This window comes from Planococcus citri, chromosome 2 (assembly GCF_950023065.1).
Source record: "Planococcus citri chromosome 2, ihPlaCitr1.1, whole genome shotgun sequence".
In the NCBI taxonomy this organism is placed as follows: domain Eukaryota; kingdom Metazoa; phylum Arthropoda; class Insecta; order Hemiptera; family Pseudococcidae; genus Planococcus; species Planococcus citri.
The window spans coordinates 15,155,187-15,174,072 of record NC_088678.1 but is presented as its reverse complement, the minus strand read 5'-3'; the positions used below and the strand labels follow the sequence as shown (position 1 = coordinate 15,174,072).

The 18,886-nt window shown below is 34.2% G+C and overlaps 1 protein-coding gene across 1 annotated transcript in view; it reads left to right on the top strand.

Annotated features, from left to right (window-relative positions):
* LOC135834785 (uncharacterized) overlaps positions 1-18,886 on the top strand; it is a 272,925-nt gene that overhangs the window by 249,814 nt on the left and 4,225 nt on the right. Inside the window, exon 6 of the mRNA XM_065348753.1 lies at positions 16,777-17,200. Coding sequence (XP_065204825.1) covers positions 16,777-17,200 — 424 coding nt within the window. The remainder of the gene's footprint in view (positions 1-16,776; positions 17,201-18,886) is intronic.

The window sequence follows — 18,886 nt, the reverse complement described above, 5'->3', positions numbered from 1 at the left end:
TACGTGTTTCGGCAATAGTGCCATTTAATTTAGGTCGAAAAGATTTCCTATCGCTACAGTAATGTGTATAATGATTGTATGTGCGGTTACATCTGCCTTCATGCCTACGTTTAGATTGCTCGCTCTTTTAGTATATACAGTATGCGATAACGGAACGTGAAAGAGTTGATTGGTAGCGAATGATTCACGTATAGATAGGTCTAGGTAGGTAGTACCTGCAAGAGTAACTAGAACTACGACCACTGTATAATGAGTCGTAGATAAATCAATCGCTCGAATGATTGTCAAAAATTATACCGAACGACGCCTCAATGATCACCGAATTTTTTTTGTTCAACCTATATCTGTCTGGTTGCTGATGCTGATTGCTGAATGAGGATGAATGAACATCGTAGGCACTAGGCAGGGCAGTAGGCAGAGCAAAATATTGTACGTTTGATATCTCGAAGTGATTAATCAATTTGTAAAATGAAACGTTGATGACCCGATCAAAAGATCACTGGGTAATTAGAACACGTAGTAGATGATGAATTGGATGAATGAATGATTAATTGAGTAAGCAAATAAGTAGAGAATGAGAAGATGAATGGAATGACCACTGTCCGATGATGAGTCAAAATAGTCAAATATGTAAACAAAAACCAAATTATTGTCGATGTACAAGTAGCCCAGGAGAATTGGGAAGACGCTCAAATTTGAGGCAACTTTTCCAATACACTGTTGGAAAGCTCATGGTCATGATACATGTATTTCTGTTTTTATGAGCCTAAGCACGACTAATTTCGTTGATATTTATACTACGAGTAATATCTCTGGATTTTTCTGTGACAAGATTCTTCGGAATTTCCTTATGCCTCAAGATTTTTTTGCCTTGAGGAGAGATGTTTCTGTCTCGAAACTTTTTGCCTCGAGATTTGTTTGTTTCAAGATTTTTTTCATCTCAAGATTTTTTCATCGTTGAACTTGCATGTCTCAAGATTTCTGTTTTAAAATTTATTTCACTCATTTTGAAATTTTTTTTGGAAGATTCAAAATTGTTCCCATCTTGAGATTTTTCACTCAGAATTTTTTTTTTTTGGGGGGGGGGTGTTTGTAATTACTTGATTATTACACCCGTCGTATGGGATTTAAATCGAGTTGGTAAGGTCAAGTTTTTTAATTAGATCTAAGAAATTTTTTAATTTCGGAAGGGTCGTCTGGTATGTATAGGGATCTTTCGTCTATTTATAGGGATAGTCTGTGCTGATGTAAGGAGGGACAGTGAAATAGTAAGTGATGGACAGATAAAAGTTCTGACAGGCAGAACTGACATGTGGGTTTTGGGGCCTTTTCATAGAGGTGATTGTGTGTGATTTTTGTGTGGCCAATTCTCAGTCTGGTTATAATGATTTCTTCAAGTCTGTTTAAGCGGGAGAGGTTTTTCCAAGGATGGACTAATTTTTTATGTTGAAAGAGCTTGTTTGTGGTTTGGAGGGACCAAAAGTTTTGCCATTTCTTAAGTGTGCTTTGGGTGAAGATAGATTTGAGGTCATCAGCTGTGATAAATGTAAGGGGAGAAAGGGTGGTGGCAGATTTTGCATTAATATCTACAATTTCATTTCCTAAGATTCAAACGTGACTGGGTACATACATAAACTGTATAAAGAAGTATTATTACATGATCTTCTGTCTCAGGATTTTTTTAGATTTTCCTGTCTCAAAATTTATTATCTCAAAATTTACTGTTTCAAGATTTTTAGATTTTTTGCCTCAATATTTTTCTAATTTCAAATTTTTTTTCTTCCAAAATTTTTTTACTTGAGATTTTTTGCATCAAGATTTTTCAACTCAAAATTTTTGGTAAATTTCTGGTAATTTTTGGTAAATTACTGGTAAATTCTGGTAATTTTTGGGAAATTACTGGTAAATTACTGGTAATTTTAGGTAAATTACCGGTATTTCTGGTAAATTACTGGTAATTTTTCATAGTAAATTACTGGTAATTTCTGGTAAAATTTCTAATGAATTAGTGGTAGTTTGTTGCTAAATTACTGCTAATTTTTTAGTAAATTACTGGTAATTTTTTAGTAAATTACTGGTAATTTTTTTAGTAAATTACTGGTAATTTCTTGGTAATTCTTTTTTGGTAAATTACTGGTAATTTTTTGGTAAATAATAAAAAATTGTTTCTTGAAAAAATGTTGAATTTTGAATTCAAATGTTACCAGTTTTTTAATTTTCAAACTCCAAAATTAATTCAAACTCGTCATAGAAAATTTTTTCCATGATTCTAAATTTTTCCTGCTGGGGAAACCATGCCCACATTTTGGTAAACTACTCCCAACTGTTGGTAAATTTATGACAATTTTGAAAAGTATTGGTTAGTTTTGGTAAATATTTGGTAATTTTGTGGTGAATTACCAGTAATTTTTGGTAAATTTTTCATTTTTCCGATTAAATAATCACAATTACTGTTAATTTTTTTGCTAATTTTTTTTTTGTAATTTCTGGTACATTTTTGATTTTTTTGGTAAATAATTGCTGATAATTCTATGGGTAATGTTTGGTAAATTACTGGTAATTTTTGGTAAATTACTGGTAATTTTTGGTAAATTACTGGTAATTTTTGGTAAAATACTGGTAATTTTTGGTAAATTACTGGTAATTTTTGGTAAATTACTGGTAATTTTTGGTAAATTACTGGTAATTTTTGGTAAAATACGGGTAATTTTTGGTAAATTACTGGTAATTTTTGGTAAATTACTGGTAATTTTTGGTAAATTACTGGTAATTTTTGGTAAATTACTGGTGATTTTTAGTAAATTGCTGGTAATTTCTGGTAAATTTCTGGTAATTTCTGGTAAATTGCTGGTAATTTCTGGTAAGTTACTGGTAATTTTTGGTAAATTACTTTGAGATTTTTTCATCTCAAGATTATTTTGTTTTCAGATTTCTTTTTTCTTTCAGAATTTTTTATTTTGAGATTTATTCATTTCCACGATACGTTTACCTCCAGATTCCCCCCGGGCTCTCATTATTTTTCCGATTTTGAACTCAGTTTGAAGTTCAAATTCAACAAATATTGATAATTTCCATTTTAATAGTCTTCTGAAATAACTACATTTCGATCCTCCGAGAGCTTGATAAAGGGAGGGGGTGAAGACTCGTCATTTTTACTCATGTATGGTCTGTTTTGTCTCTTTAAAACACAGCTGATTTTAAAAATTTGTTCGTGTCAGTTCAAATCTACATTTTAATGTATTGTTTTTTGGAAAACTGAAAACTACAGAAATTGGTTTGAGGCTCCAGAATAGCTCAAAATCATCATCAGTCAACAATTTCAGAACAATCTAGATTTAATCAAAATTTCGAGCTTCTCATAAAAATAAACCAAATTTGAATTGGAAAAAAAATTAAAAATCTGAAAATAAATTTCAGTATTTGAATGGCTTAATAGTGTACGAGTATTTTGTATACCTACATAATTATAAGGAACTGAAATGCTCGATGCGAAAGTCTACGAGATCTAGAAAATACACGAGACAAAAATAATTCACCATTTTGACTAGAGAATCATTCATTTTCAAAAACCCAACATTTATTGTCACCTATTTTGGTTTAAAATTTTCATAAATTACCCAAAAATCAGAAAAATCAACCTCCAACAATTAGAAATTCAGATTTTGTTACTTTTCTCCATACCTACCAGGTCCATTTCAAGTCCTATTCTCCTGTTGGTCTACCTATTACTAACATAGAAACAAAATTCGCCGAAAAGTAGCCTTCAAAACATGGCAAATTTATCACAAAACTAGATACGAACCAGACGAGGAAAAAAATCGCGTTCTAGTTAAAACATCGCGCGAAAATAAGAGAGAAAAAAAAACAAAAGAAATCCTGCGAAGTATTTCAACGAAAGAAACGGTTGTGGAACTCGGTGATTTAATCTTTTAAAAAGTTTTAAAGAGGGTTACGTTAAACTTAAAAAGCTCAAAACGCTTTTTCCTCCAGTAAAAGTAAAAGGAACTAAGGCAGAAGCAACACAGAAAGTAAGAAGAAGAAAAAAAAGAGAAGAAAAAGCAAAAAAAATGCTACACGTTTAACGATTCTTAACGTTACAGCGAAATTAAACGTGTCGTTTTTACTTTCGCAGCCTGCTCGAGCGTTTGTTCAATAATAAAAACTATGATATAAATTTCTTTTCTTTTTTTTTTTTACGACTGTATTCTTTCTTATACTTATTGTAGCATACGAAAAAAGAAGAAGACGTGTCCGTTTATATAGACTTAATTTTTAGTCGTAAAAAGAAATCGATTGTTGTCAATTTGTCAACGCTCCATGTTCTGTATGAAATTTACTTAACACGACGATGACGACGAATCGATTTCTATATAAAATAAGTTTAAGGACGTATATATGTATTGGTCCCCTGCTTTAGTACTTCGGTTTGTACTACGAGTACGAGTACACTGCTGTATTTGAAACGTGAGTAAAACTTCATTAGTAGTCCATTCAGCTTATCTGGCCAACTATTCCCACACGAATTTTCGTAAATCAACCCTAGCAAGTTGAATTTCCATCGGCTCGAATCAATAATACGACAAGGAGACAGCTACCCTCGGCGAATTTTTATTTAATTACAAAGTGGATCTCGCCTCTCGGTCTTTTTTTTTGGTCTCGTTGCTGTTGAAAGCGAGGCGAATAATTCGTCGAGACGCGACTGTCGAATTTCATTATCATCTAAATTTTTATTATAAACACGAAAGAGAAAAAAAAAGGCTTTCGGTGTGTACATCATCGGGGGAATTTTTCCAAGGCCATTATCATTCTGCTTTCATAACTGTGCTGTGTGAGAGGCTCGATGGTGGTAAATATTTAAAAAAAATATATACCCGAAAGGAATTTTGCCAAGTACAAGAGCTGCATTTCAATATAGTACAAGTAGAAGAGGTACCTTACCTAGATGGTATACTGTGAGCAGAGAAGGAGGAAAATACCAGTAAGAAGGTTATATTGCCGATGACAAATGCCGTTTCATTATGTACGAGGATGTTTATAGCCGCATTTTTACCGATTCGTTTGTTCGCACACGTTGGGATTTAGGTTGGAAATCGAGCAGCTCGCGTAATACTTGGCCCAAGTCCAAGTCATAAGGGGGTAGAACGTTTTACATACTTATAAATTTATACGTTTTAATCTCGTTTCATTTTTATACATCTTCGCTGCTGTGTTTCTCCTCGCGCTGCTAATGCTTTAAACTTTATTCCCTGCGTTGTGTTGGTTGCACAGTTTTTCGATTGTCTAATAAGAAAGAGAAACATAGATCAACGGAATGGGAAAGGTAGAGGGGTCGTGGATGCGGTATAAACATTACAAAAAGAGAGCTCTTTTTAGCGCACTATATTACGGTAAAGTACGGATGAATTCTTCGCGATAAATACCATCATCTCCCGGTTGAATTTCGGGACCTTTAGCCATCCAAAAGTGATAAGATCGCCGTAGGTCTATTCATGTCTTATCTTAACGTACTATAGATATTTTGCTCGATGACTGCCGCCGGAGTTCCCTTTTGTTGAATGGCTTGCTATGTATTTCTGTTTCAAAATCATTTTAATTCGTACACTGACGAAATCCCCGGAAACGTGTGTGCGAATGTACCAGAAATAATGGGTACTTTGGACGACGCTGAGAAGAAAAGAAGGGAAGGGAAGGGAGAGAAAAAAGGGAGCAACGATGAGCCTTTGAATGGAACATCTTAGCATACGGGAGATGAGTAAATAAAGATTAGAAATAAAATCTCGAGTCGACGAGACTCTCTGATAAGAAGTTGGATAAACAAGCAGAAGGGTCTGGACGTGCGTTCCTTTTGGCAGCATTTCGCCTTTTAATTTTTCATTTATAATCGCGATCGCGACCATCAACATGCTTCATTTGTACGCACCTTTGAAAGAGTAATTTAAAATAATTTGCGAGTTGCTTGGTCGGTTCGGCGGATAATACGCGTTTTATGTGACAGTTTTAAGCTTTTTGTAATCGTATGCCAATGTGGGCGTGTGTAAGTGAACGTATCGTATCAGCTTGTTTAATCGAGTTGACAATTTTTTTCCTACTTTGGCCACATACTACGTAAATGATTCGTTTAATGAGACATTGATCTCGGTTCAAGTTCACTGACCGATGCGGATGGCGAAGTGTATCGATTAGATACGCAATCGCTGCAGATGCTGTGCGAGATATCGTGGTACAATTATTAGACATAGGCACGTTGGGTGATTTTAATCGCCTAGGTAATTGATCGTTTTTTTCTTCTTTTTTTTTTATTACTTCCTCATCGTGAGAGGTTAATGTTGGATCCGATTTGATGAGCTTTGTGAATTGTGTGGCTGCTTCGATTATTCGATGGTTTTGAGAGTGTTGATTGTTCATAAGTTTTCAAATTGGACTATAAATCGGAGGGGGGGGGGGGGTTGAACTGAAGCCTCTAGAAGATTTTTAGATTTCCCAGTACTTAAATTGAAAATTTATTGGGCCTAAATCGAACGAAAAGGATGAAAATACCGTGACTGAATTTTACAAAAAAATTTTGCCTCCCATCGTAACAATTTTTTCGCAGCTGGAAAATCTAACAAAAATTCACTCGAAGATTCAGAATGACTCAAAATCGTCACCAATCGATCGGGGAGGTCAAAAAGAAGACGAAAACCAAATTTTAGCTCTTCACAAGGAATTTAAAATTTCCAACTCTTTCAAAAATATGCGTGAATATCAGGAGCAAATTTTCGATTCGAAGCGGGAGGAACGAATTTTTGAAAATTTGGGTCCAAATCTATGGGAAAAAAAGTCATAAAAACTGTAAAGTTTTCCATTATTTGTTGAATTTCATTTTGGGTTTTTTGTGGCAATTTTTCCAAAATGTGGAAATTTCAAAAATACACTAAAGGCTCCAGAGTGGCTCAAAACCACCAAAATTCAATTTGGGACGTCAAAAACAGAATAAAAATATAAGTTCAGCTTTTTACACCTGAATTTCGATAACGTTTTGAGTTTTTCATAAACAAAAAAAGACCACATCTGAAAGTTCAGAAATTTACTATGAAGTTTATTCAGCACTTAAATGGAGTGACGAGGATCAGCTTCATGAGAATCAGTACCATAAAATTTTGGGTGAGTCTTCTGTAGAATGACGCGTAATTTATCAAAAATAACCGGTAATTTATGAAAAATTATTATTAGTAATTTACCAGAAATTTACCAGAAATTACCAGAAATTTACCAGAAATTACCAGAAATTTACCAGAAATTATCGGAAATTATCAGAAATTTGCCAGAAATTACAAGAAATTTACCAGGAGATTATACCTGAAATTTACCAAAAATCACCAGCAATTTACCAAAGTTAACCAGTAAGAAATTACCAGTAATTTACCAGAAATTACCAGAAATTTACTTGAAATTACCAGAAAATTATACCAGAACTACCAGTAATTTACCAAAAAAAAAAAAACACAGTAATTTACCAGTAAAAAATTACCAGAAATTACCAATAATTTACCAGAAATAACCAGAAATTTACCTGGAAATTATACCAGAAATTACCAGAAAATTATGCCAGAATTACCAGTAATTTACCAAAAATAACCAGTAATTCACCAGAAATGACCAGAAATTTGCCAAAAAAAAACAGAAATTTGCCAGAAATTACCAGAAATTACCAAAAATTCACCAGTAAATTATACAAGAAATTTACCACAAAAAAAAACAGTAATTTACCAGAAATTATCAGTACATTATCAAAAATTGACCCAAAATTAACCAAAAATTACTAAAAAAAAATAGTTGGTAATTTCCCAGTAATTACCAGTAATTTACTAAAAATTACCAGTAGTTTACCAGAAATTACAAGAAATTTTCCTGAAATTACCAGAAATTTTCCTGAAATTACCAGAAATTTACTAGGAAATTATACCAGAAATTTACCAGGAAATTATACCAGAAATTTACCAAAAACAAACAACAGTAATTTACCAGAAATTATCAGTACATTATCAAAAACTGACCCAAAATTAACCAAAAATTGCTAAAAAAAAAAATATGTAGTTATAGTAATTTCCCAGTAATTCCCAGTAATTTACCAGAAATTACAAGAAATTTTCCTGAAATTACCCAAAATTTACTAGGAAATTATGCCAGAAATGAGTACCTTAGAGTCAAACCCAGAATTCTCCAAATTTTTCAAAAATGAGGTTATGATCGTTTTGGGTACAGTTAGTAGGTACGCATCGATTGCCATTCTCCGTTTTTACCTATCTTACACAATGAAGCAGTCAGGGGGGTCCAAAGTACCGGGTCAGAGTCAAATTCCAAAAAATGTCCAAAATTTTCAAAAATGAGATTATGGTCGTTTTGGCTACAGTTAGTAGGTGCGCATCAATTACCATTCAACATTTTACCTCATTCGATACCATGATGGTTAGGGGGTCCAAAGTACCCGGTTTGAGTCAAACTTCGAAAAAAATACTTCAAAAAAATTTTTTTTTCATTCTAGTCGACTATAAACAACCTTGAGATACTTTCAACAGACTTGAATCTAGAATTATCCCTCATTTTATCATGCATTTTAGTGTATTTTCGATATTTTTTACGGACTTGGAGTCAAAACCAGAATTCTCCAAAATGGTATCGTGAATTACTGCTATGGAAAGACTTGAAAAAAATTTTTTTTTTGCCAATTCGATTGTTACCCGAAGCACTATAATTATATAGACGAGATCAGAAACCTGCTACTACTGATTCCCACCTTTCATCAGTTTTTTGCGTTTTTCTCAAAATGGTGAAAAGTGGAGAATTCTGGGTTTGACTCTAACGTACTCAAATTTACCAGGAAATTATATCAGAAACTTACCAAAAATAACCAGTAATTTACCAGAAATTACCAGAAATTTACCAGAAATTACCAGAAATTCATCAGAAATGACCAGTAATTTACCAAAAATAGCCAGTAATGTACCTTGACACAAAACTAACCAAAAATTACCAAAAAATAACCAGTAATTTACCAGAAATAACCAGTAATTTACCAGAAGTTACCGGTAATTTACCAAAAATTACCAGCATTTTACCAAAAATTGATCAAGAATTATCAGCAATCATTTTAAAAAAATAAATAAAAAAATTGCCATAAATTACTAGAAATTTCTTCAAAAAAATATCAGTGATTATTTTACAAAAAAAAATCAAAAATTTACCAGAAATTACCAGTAATTTACCAAAAATGACCAATTACCAAAACTCACCAATTTTTTTTTAATTGCCATTTTACCAAAAATTAGCAGTAGTTTAGTAAAATGTGGGTAAAGTTTCCCCTGCAGGGAGAATCTCAAATAATGGATACATTTTTTCCTTCATGTCATGAATTAAGTACCTAATTGCAATTTCTCTTCCCATTTTAAAAGTCAGATAATAATCTCAAGAATTCATCTAGATTTTTTCCATCTTTAAATGTCAGACAAAAAACTAAAAACTCTGGCATTCTTTTTTTTTTAATGTGAGAATAAATTGGTCACTTTTTCTAGTTTTTTTGGAATCATTTTGAAAATTCCTCGGTTATTGGCTCTTGAAATGATTGGAAACTATTTTGAAATGGTTTAGAGAGAGAGAGTTCGTGGAAAAGGTGGAGCAGGAGAGGAAGGTAGAATAATGGTATTCAATTTTCAAATCGAGGTTTTCGATCTTAGAATTTTGGCTTCTACACCATCAGTTGATCAGATCTCAAAATCTTGCTGCTAAAAATTGACGATATGCTCTTCGCTTCACAACTTCCCCAACCCGAGAATCAAACACTCCTTCACTTTCAATCCCCACAATCACCCCACGAATAAATTCCACTTTCTCGAAAGCACCATAATCATCCCAAAATTCCCAGTACTCCCAGTCGAGGCACCTTCCTACCATTCCAACTCCACTTCACCATCATCACTTGCGCCTAGAGACACCACAGCGCAGCGTCGCATCGACGACTTCACAACGAACCCTTCTTACAACAACTTTGGTATTCGTACGCGAGGCAGAAAGGAAAAAAAAAATTAAATTACCAGCAATCACGATTACGTTGAACTTTCACAAAAGGGAAGTCCCTTTGGTTTGTTTACTTTGTCATTTACCGTTCGAGGAGCTATATGCTAGGCTAGGCGCACTACGAGCGGAATTTTTCTTCTTATTCTTCGACGAGTCGAGCCGAGCCGAGTAAAATTCCCAAAGGATAAACGTTGCTTTTTTCTTCTTCTTCTTCTTCTTCTTCTTCTTCTTTGCGTACAAGTTGTCGTCGTCGTGTCTCTTTATATAGCGCGCACAGTACATTATATAGCATGTAGTATATCATAACTGGGTTGCTATGCGCACCAACCCCCCCCCCTCAAAGCTTTACTGCTCCGCACTCTGTATCCCTTCGTCAACAATTTGTCACATTGTATCGACACCCCCGAATACCTCTTCTTCCCGTCTGATTCTCCCTACTGTACTACGTTGGTGTTCGTAATCAAAGAACAGTTTCCGTTCTGCAGTAATGGAATTTCAAATTACGTACGCGAAGGCGAAGGCGTTGGGAAAAAATAGAGGAAAGTTTTACTTTCATTTTTTTCTTTCTTTCGGCTTCGGGTGTCTTTGGCTGAGCTATCGATTTATTAAGTTATTTTTTTCATCCTTCTCGATGTGAGCTGCAGTACTATAACCGCATATTAGAGTTGACGTTTTCATTTTCAGTTTAGACTAGACTTAGGTCCATTTCAGTTGGCTGAGGGGTGCAGAAAAATGAACACTGGTGTTGTGAACGTTGGCCTGTCTCTCTTTAGGTGTATTTTTACGTACGTAGAACGCGACTCTCTACGTATCTGGTCAAGCTTCATTATCATACGGATGACACGAGAATTAAGTCTAAATTTCCAGCCCGTTGGTCTATTTTAATTGGATACCATTGAAGAGCCACGCGTTACACGATCCGGCCACCCTTTTTGAAAGCAATAGACCAGTCTGATAGTTTCGCAGAAATACTATGAGTACGAGTACGTTGGGTACATACGAGCTTATGAAATAACACTTCACTATGGCAATGGCGGCTTTAAATTGGCAAAAAGTTAATTTCAACCAGAGCGAGCGTCCGGTTGACACACGACTATAGGTATCTCTGTACGTTTCGTTGTACTCTTTGTTGTCTGCGAACAAAACACCAGCCTTATAAACGAATATAGCCAAAGCCCAAAATGTATAAGTTGCTGCTGGAGATGCAATTATACCACCATATCAACTGGGCATCGTTTCAATTAAGCGTCGAATTACGATTCTAATTCCGAATGAGGCTCGATTGGCATACTGAAAGAGACCGGGTGCTTCGTAGAGGTCAATTTTGTCCCCCAGTATTATCTAATTGAACTAGCCAGAGGCACGGACGCACAAGTGTTGATTTATTGACGTACATATTTATAGGAGGGCGTGTGAAGTAGCCAGTGAAATTTGACAACCTAATGATGGTTTAATTAAGATATGTCATGTCGGAGGCGAATAAAAACATCGAGTCATCAAACATCATGAAATGGAGCAGAATGCAAAAGGAGATATTCTTCAAAAAATGAAATTGTCTCAACCTTATACACAGAACAAGCACAAAAGTACATCTCACTAACAGAAGCTGATGGATTCTAGACATCCAGATAATAATCCACCATCGTACCATTGCCACTGTACAATGTTCTATGTAGTAGATACTCAGACTCACTACAACACCACAACATTGTGTACTCTTTTATTATCTATTTGCATAGCAAGCTGCGGAAATTTCTTTTCAATAGGTCTAGAATCTAGATGCTCTGCATACTCGTATACATAGGAAATCGAAAGTGTTGAATTCGTGATCTAGGTATTTGTACAATATAAAATGCCTATAACTATAGCGAATATCGTGGCTTATGGAGAACGAGAAGAAGAGATGCTTTTCACACTCTTATCCGCGTTACTCTTCTAATTTCGAAATTAACATGCTAATGTAAGCTAGCCTAGCTCACTATATACGAACTCGCTCAATTAACCATTATGAGAGCTAATAAGTAGGTTGGTGTAAGTCGTGAGTAATTCTAAATGCTCTTCTGTATGTACACTCGATATGCAATACATAGAGAGTACAGTACCTATGTATAAGTAGACGAGCATACACAGCAAATACATAGTATACTTAGGTACGTATACGAACCTATACAGTACACGCGTGAATTGCATGAACTTACCTTAGCATCTCATTACCGAGCATTGGTTGCTTCTTCTTTGCCCATGGTACGCACGCAGCTTCCAACTCTTGAACTCTCTGGTCGTCGCTGGAACCTGCGTAAACAAAATGTTCGTTTAAGTATAGGTTTATGTATGTACTCAGAGCCTTGAACAAATACTTAGTTCAAATATGCTATAGATGTATAAAGAAATAAAAGCTAATTAGTAATTATTATAACACTTGGCTTTTTTAGATACATTTTCTAAATACCATGGATTTTAATAAAGATAAAGACCTTGAAGTTACTCAGAATACGTAACACATTGGGCAATAGATTTCCATTTTTCGAACATGAAACGTATGAAATAAGTCAGAGCATTACTAGCTTTAATTTTCTGATTTCGGTCGAGAGAAATGAGAGAGAAGAGGTTGAATAGCCAGGTTTCTGAAAATTTTGTAAAAAAAAAAAAAATACCTTACTTAAAATGAGTGATTTTACATAAGTATTTTAGCATCTTTTACAGCCCCAAAAAATGAAGGAAAAAATCGAAAGAGAATAAGAAGAAAATTAGAAAGCTTGATTTTAAAATTTAAAAAAAAAAATGCAAAACTTCGACTTCGCTTGTCAAAAAAAAAAAAAAAAAAAAAAAAACGACATCTTTTGAGGCGATTTTGGCAAAAGTGAAAACTTTTCGACAGTTTTGCCAAAAAGTAGATATAATTTTTTGGAAATTTTATCAAAAGTTACGAGACTTTTTGTGACAAAAAACGAACTCTTTTGACAATTTTGGAAAAGAGCAAGACTTTAGGCAATTTTGAGAATAGTTTGCATTTCTGGTCAATTTTTGAAAAAGCAGAACTTTTCTGATAATTTTGACGACAAAATCTACTTATTTGACAATTTTGGCGGAAAAGGACTTTTTTTCACCATTTTGGCGAAAAAGGACTTTTTTGTTAATTTTATTCCAAAGCAACGCTTTTGTAGGCAGATTTTTAAAAAATTGGCACTTTTGGCATATTTTGACAAAAAAAGACTTTTTTGACAATTTTGTCAAATTTTGTCAAAAAATAAAAATTATACCTACTTACGCGATTTTGAGAAAAATTTTGCATTTCTGGTCAATTTTGGTAAAAAGAGGTATTTTTTGGTAATTTTGGTAAAAAAACAAACATTTGTGTCAAGAAGAATTTCTATGAGCAATTTTGAAAAAAGTTTCCACTTTTGGTCAATTTTGGTAAAAATGGAACTTTTTTGATGATTTTGGTAAAAAGCAGGACTTGTTTGATAATTACCTATGGCAAGTAACATGGCTCGTTTAATTTATCCAAAAAACAACAACAACATTTTTTGGTGATTTTAGTAAAAAACGAGGCCTTTTGGATAATTTTTGGTGAAAAAAAGCAAAACTTTTATAGTCAATTTTTGCATTTCAGGTAAAATTTGGCAAAAACCAGTCTTTTTTGGCAATTTTGGCAAAAAAGAGGTATTTTTTTGGTGATTTGGGTGAAAAACAGGTATTTTTGAAAATTTTGACAAAAAAATACTTTTTTTACAATTTTGTCAAATTTTGTTAAAAAATAAAATTTTACGCAATTTTGAGAAAAAAATTGCATTTTTGGTCAATTTTGGTAAAAAGAGGTATTTTTTTGGTGATTTGGGTAAAAAACAGGTATTTTTGAAAATTTTGACAAAAAAGAATTTTTTTGACAATTTTGTCAAATTTTGTCAAAAAATAAAAATTTTACACAATTTTGAGAAAAGTTTTGCAGTTATGGTCAATTTTGGTAAAAACAGGTATTTTTTGGGTGACTTTGGTGTAAAACGAACTTTTATGTCAAGAAGAAAAAGCAAGATTTTTATGAGCAATTTTGAGAAAAGTTTTTCATTTCTGGTCAATTTTGGTAAAAAGACGTATTTTTTGGTAATTTTAGTGAAAAAACAGGTATTTTTTGGAAATTTTTACAAAAAAGGACTTTTTTGACAGTTTTAATAAATTTTGTCAAAAAAGAAAAATTTTACTGAATTTTGAGAAAATTTTTGCATTTTTGGTCAACTATGGTAAAAAGCGGTATTTTTTTGATGATTTTGGTGAAAAACGAACTTTTATGTCCAAAAAGAAAAAGCAAAATTTTCATTAGCAATTTTGCGAAAAGTTTTGCATTTTTGGTCGATTTTGATAAAAAGAGGTATTTTTTGGTAATTTTTGATGAAAAAACGAACTTTTATACCTATTAGGAAAAAAATAAAGCAAGACTTTTACGAGCAATTTTGAAAAAAGTTTCCACATTGGTCAATTTTGGTAAAAATGGAACTTATTTGATAATTTTGGTATAAAAAACTTTTCTGATACCCAATTTTTTGACAATTTTGCACACGACAGCATGTTTTTGAAAAATTTGACAACAATGAACTGGTTTTTTTTGACAAATTTGCCAACAAGCCCATTCTGGCAAACAAGAAGAACAAAAGCAGAAAGAAAAACAGGACAAGCAGGACTATTTAGAAAAAAAAATCGAAAAACATGGGTGTCAAATCTCCTTTCTATGAGGTCAATGACCCGTCTGCCTTCCTGCGTGGCCTCTTAAGGACATTGACCCGTCGCCTGGTCTCTCATAGTTGATTTCAGTATGTCCTTTTCTGGTCATTGACCTGTCTGTCTGTCTGTCTGTCTGTCTGTCTCGCTTTTAAAGGTCATTGACTCATGTGTCTGGTCTCTCAAGGTCGTCTGCCTGCCTGCCTGTCTTCTTGAGGTTATTGACCGATCTGTCTGGCTTCCCAAGGTCGTCTGCCCGCATGTCTGGTCTGTCAAGGTCATCGATCCGTCTGTCTAGCTTCCTAAATCTCCTATTCAGTTAAATGCTTGCAAGATTTTTGCATTACGTCAGTTTTCGAAAACTTTCTTCACAAACATGACTTACTTACATCAGCAGATTGCAAGACAAGAAAAATGAGAGAACTTCTCTCCCTCATCACATTTACTTTTTAAAAAGCCTCAAAAAGTACATTCAATTATAGCCATTTAAATGTATTGGAAATTACCACAATGGGCTTCCAATCTTGAAAAAAAAACAAGTAAAATGAAAAATAAAAACGTTTTAAAACAGATGGCTGTTTGCTCTTCAAAGTTTTTCTCGCCAAAAAATTGACCTGAACTATTTTTTTTTTTCAATTTTTCTTCTCTCTTTATTTTTTTCTTCTGGGTTTCTTTTCCTTTTTTTTTCTTGGAAATTTTAAACCTGGCAAGAAGCTAAAGTTGTACCAGTATCAGTTTATCAGCAAGAAAAACATTTCAAAATGTTCAAAATTTTACACTTTCCAATAATTTTTTTCATTTTTTCATTTTCATTTTCCAAAATTTTAAACAGTTCAGAGCCTTTTTTTCTTCTCAAACAAAATATTAAAAAATGTAAAAATTTGAAATCTTTTGCAAATAAAAACTTTTTTTTTCAAATTAGATGGTATTTATTTCGTGAAGAACTCCATAAAAAAATCATTAACTTTACGAGAATTTATTCATACAAATCGTCAGCCAATAAGCCATATAATAGCTGTAATCTTCTACAAAGAAAAATTATGTAAAAAAAAAAATCAAATCATCCAAAAGTCGTACAGCCATACTCTTATCATAAAAAAAAAAAATTCGCGTCAAAAAGGCGTATTTTTCAACAAAATGGTGACTCTCCTGCCTCACCCCGCTCTTTACACCTCCTTTCGAACCTCTTTTCAAATTCGTGTTCGGCGTCAAAGAAAAAATTAAATCCTTTCCATAAAAAGAAGGTCCCAAGCAACGTATAAAATGTGCAGATAAGGCCGACCAATATCATTAAAGGTAATTTTTACGCGGCTGGATAAAGCCTTTCTCCAAAAAAGTACAGATAAAAATATCGTTAAGAACAAAATTCAACTTGGTTATATAATATTCGCTATATAGATAAAAAAAAAAAAATACCAGAGTCGACTAAAGAGAAGAAAAAAAACCACTGCCCCGCACATAATAATATTATACCGCTGAAGATCGCGGTTAAATAAGTGAAGAGATGGTTGTGCGAGCAGGATGAGGATAAAACGACGATAATTTTTTAACCCTGGCCTGGTTTCTTTATCCTTTCACCCTGTTCACCCCCCAGTCCGATGGATAAGAAAGAAAAAAAAAACGCAAAAAAATATATCTAAGTATAAAATAAACTCGACGAAGTACTCGTAAAAGCGTATATTCGTGTATCTTATTTAGGGCAATCTCTTCGCTCGTAATCATTTGCTGTGTGCTTCGTGTACTCGTATATGGTATAATATCGTCATCGACGTTATTACATTTCTATTTATCTGCTTTTGGGAAATTTTCGACGCGAGATTCGAGCTTTTTTCGTTCTATATTTTCGAAAGAGAAATTTCATACGCCAGTTGACTCTTTGGCACGTATTTTTCATTTTTTTGTTCGTCGTTCGCGGACGAATTTCAAGGATGGTGTACTTATTTTTATACGACGAGATATTTTCTATACGAAAGGTGAAAATAACCTCTGAATTTCTGTTCTGTTTCGCAGGTCGAACTAGTCAGTCAAGATACAGCCACAGGACGACCTCAACAAAGCGAAGATTTCCTCTTGGATACCCATCGAGCAGTAGCCGTTGAATTGGAAACCTCGCCACCAGATTTATCAGTCCTGACAGCAGCACCGGACACTCCTAAGAGTCAAGATATCGATTCGAATGAGATCTTCATGCGACAATCGGCTCAAAGTCATGTGGATGTGCAACGGACTCCTCACAAGATCGATATGATGGTCGAGAAACAACAAGTTGAGATATATTTCGCGGTCGGAGCAGCATTCGCAGTTTTCATCTTGGTTTTGGTGGTGCTGGTGTATGCGAGCTGTCGTCATAGCGATGTGATCTCGTATCCTCGTCCCAACAGTGATATATTCTCCATCAAACCGGGCAAGAAGGTCGACTCGCGTTTTCCAAAAGGTAAGCACTGTTAATTTGCTTTTTGATATTCAAACGACAATGACAGATTACAAGTGTAACGGTTCCAAGCGATGTTGATATACAAAAAAGGCGGGAAAAAAGTGACGAGGAGCTTGTTGAGTCGCGTAACTCCGAGAAGAGCTAGAGAGTGAGGCGAGAAACAAAAAAAAAACCAAGGCGACAAAATAAACTATACGATGAATGGAAAGAGTATAAAATGAGGAAGAAGAAGGGAAAAAAAAGGTCGGACGAGAAGGTGACATCGGTGGTGGGTTTTTTAGCGCCTGAATATAAAGTACACCCTTTCGATGTAACACTTTAAATGTTATTCGAACTATATACAACGGGTACCTGCGCGATCTCGCTCTCTATCCGCCGTACTAATTAATTTTCCTTTTTAATTAAAAGCGAAAATATAAATCCTCCAGAGATATCAACGCGCGCGCTACTGATATCAACGAACAAACTCTTCTAATTTAATTATTAAACGAACCAATTGTAACCTTTAACTCGCTCACTCTGTCTCACTCTCGTTGGTACTCTGCCTCTGCCTCTGCCTCCTCTTCGTTCGGTGAAAAACGTCGCGTCGCGTCCTATCGACCTAAAAATTAACTTTAATTAATTTCCGTATACCCGATTTATTTCCTTTTCATTTGATTCGTCGTCGTTGCAAAAAGTGCGAACCGCCGAAGCGCCCCCGATCGAGTTTATTTTTCTGTCGAAACGCGGAAAAAGGACATTGAACAGTTTCATGTTGTTTTTTTTTTATACTCTCATATACTTACCCCTCTTTTGGAGTTTTTTTTTTTTTTTTTGGAAAACTATTCCATCGTTGAAAATATATATAGCCTACCAATGGGAGCATAACTATCTAGAGTGTTGATGGTCGTCGCGAGTTTGAAAGTTGTTGTGAAAAAGTCGAAGGGGAGAGAAGCGAAAAAGGTTTCAAAGCGTTAATTTTCACTTTTGTTCGTTCAATTAAGAAGCACTAGGTATCTGCATGGAAAAAGGCCCTTCGTTTTTACCATTTTTTTTTTTTTTTAGTTTCGATGGTGAAAATTCGTTTATTTTTAATTTCGGGCTATTATTTACATTTTTTTTATCGAGTACCTATTTGCACCTTTTAAATGTTTTCCCACGTTTGTAGTTTCCTTTCCAATAATGATTCAGTGTTCTTCCCTTCGTTTTTCCGAATTACGAGTACCTAAATTATACAATCGAATTGCGTTTTAATCAGAATACGTTAAACGAAATGAGTTTTTTCATTTTTTTGAAACGAGGCCGGGAGGATACTCAAAATTCAGAAAATTTCCAACTGGATTAATCGACGTGAATTTTTTCGCCAAAGGGTCATTCCACGTCAATTAGACCGAGAAGTGGTAGGGGGTTCGGCGATTTTTTCGAATTTTTTCCTGTGGAAAGACCTTTTGAAGGGATGACCAATGGCGCAAATTGCAGCCCTCTAGCCCATTTTTGAAGGCAGCCAGGGAGTGTCAAAATTTTCAGTGAACCTAAAATATCATCCATTTCAGCATTGGATTACTCGAGAACCGCGATACCTACCAAAATGGAACATTTTCCCATAGTTAGGAGTTTTGAAAGGCTTTTTGGTGATATCATGAAAATCAGTGTTGCCATTTTTTTTCGTACTAAAAAGTAGCTCAAAAGGTTTCGAAACGTAGTTTT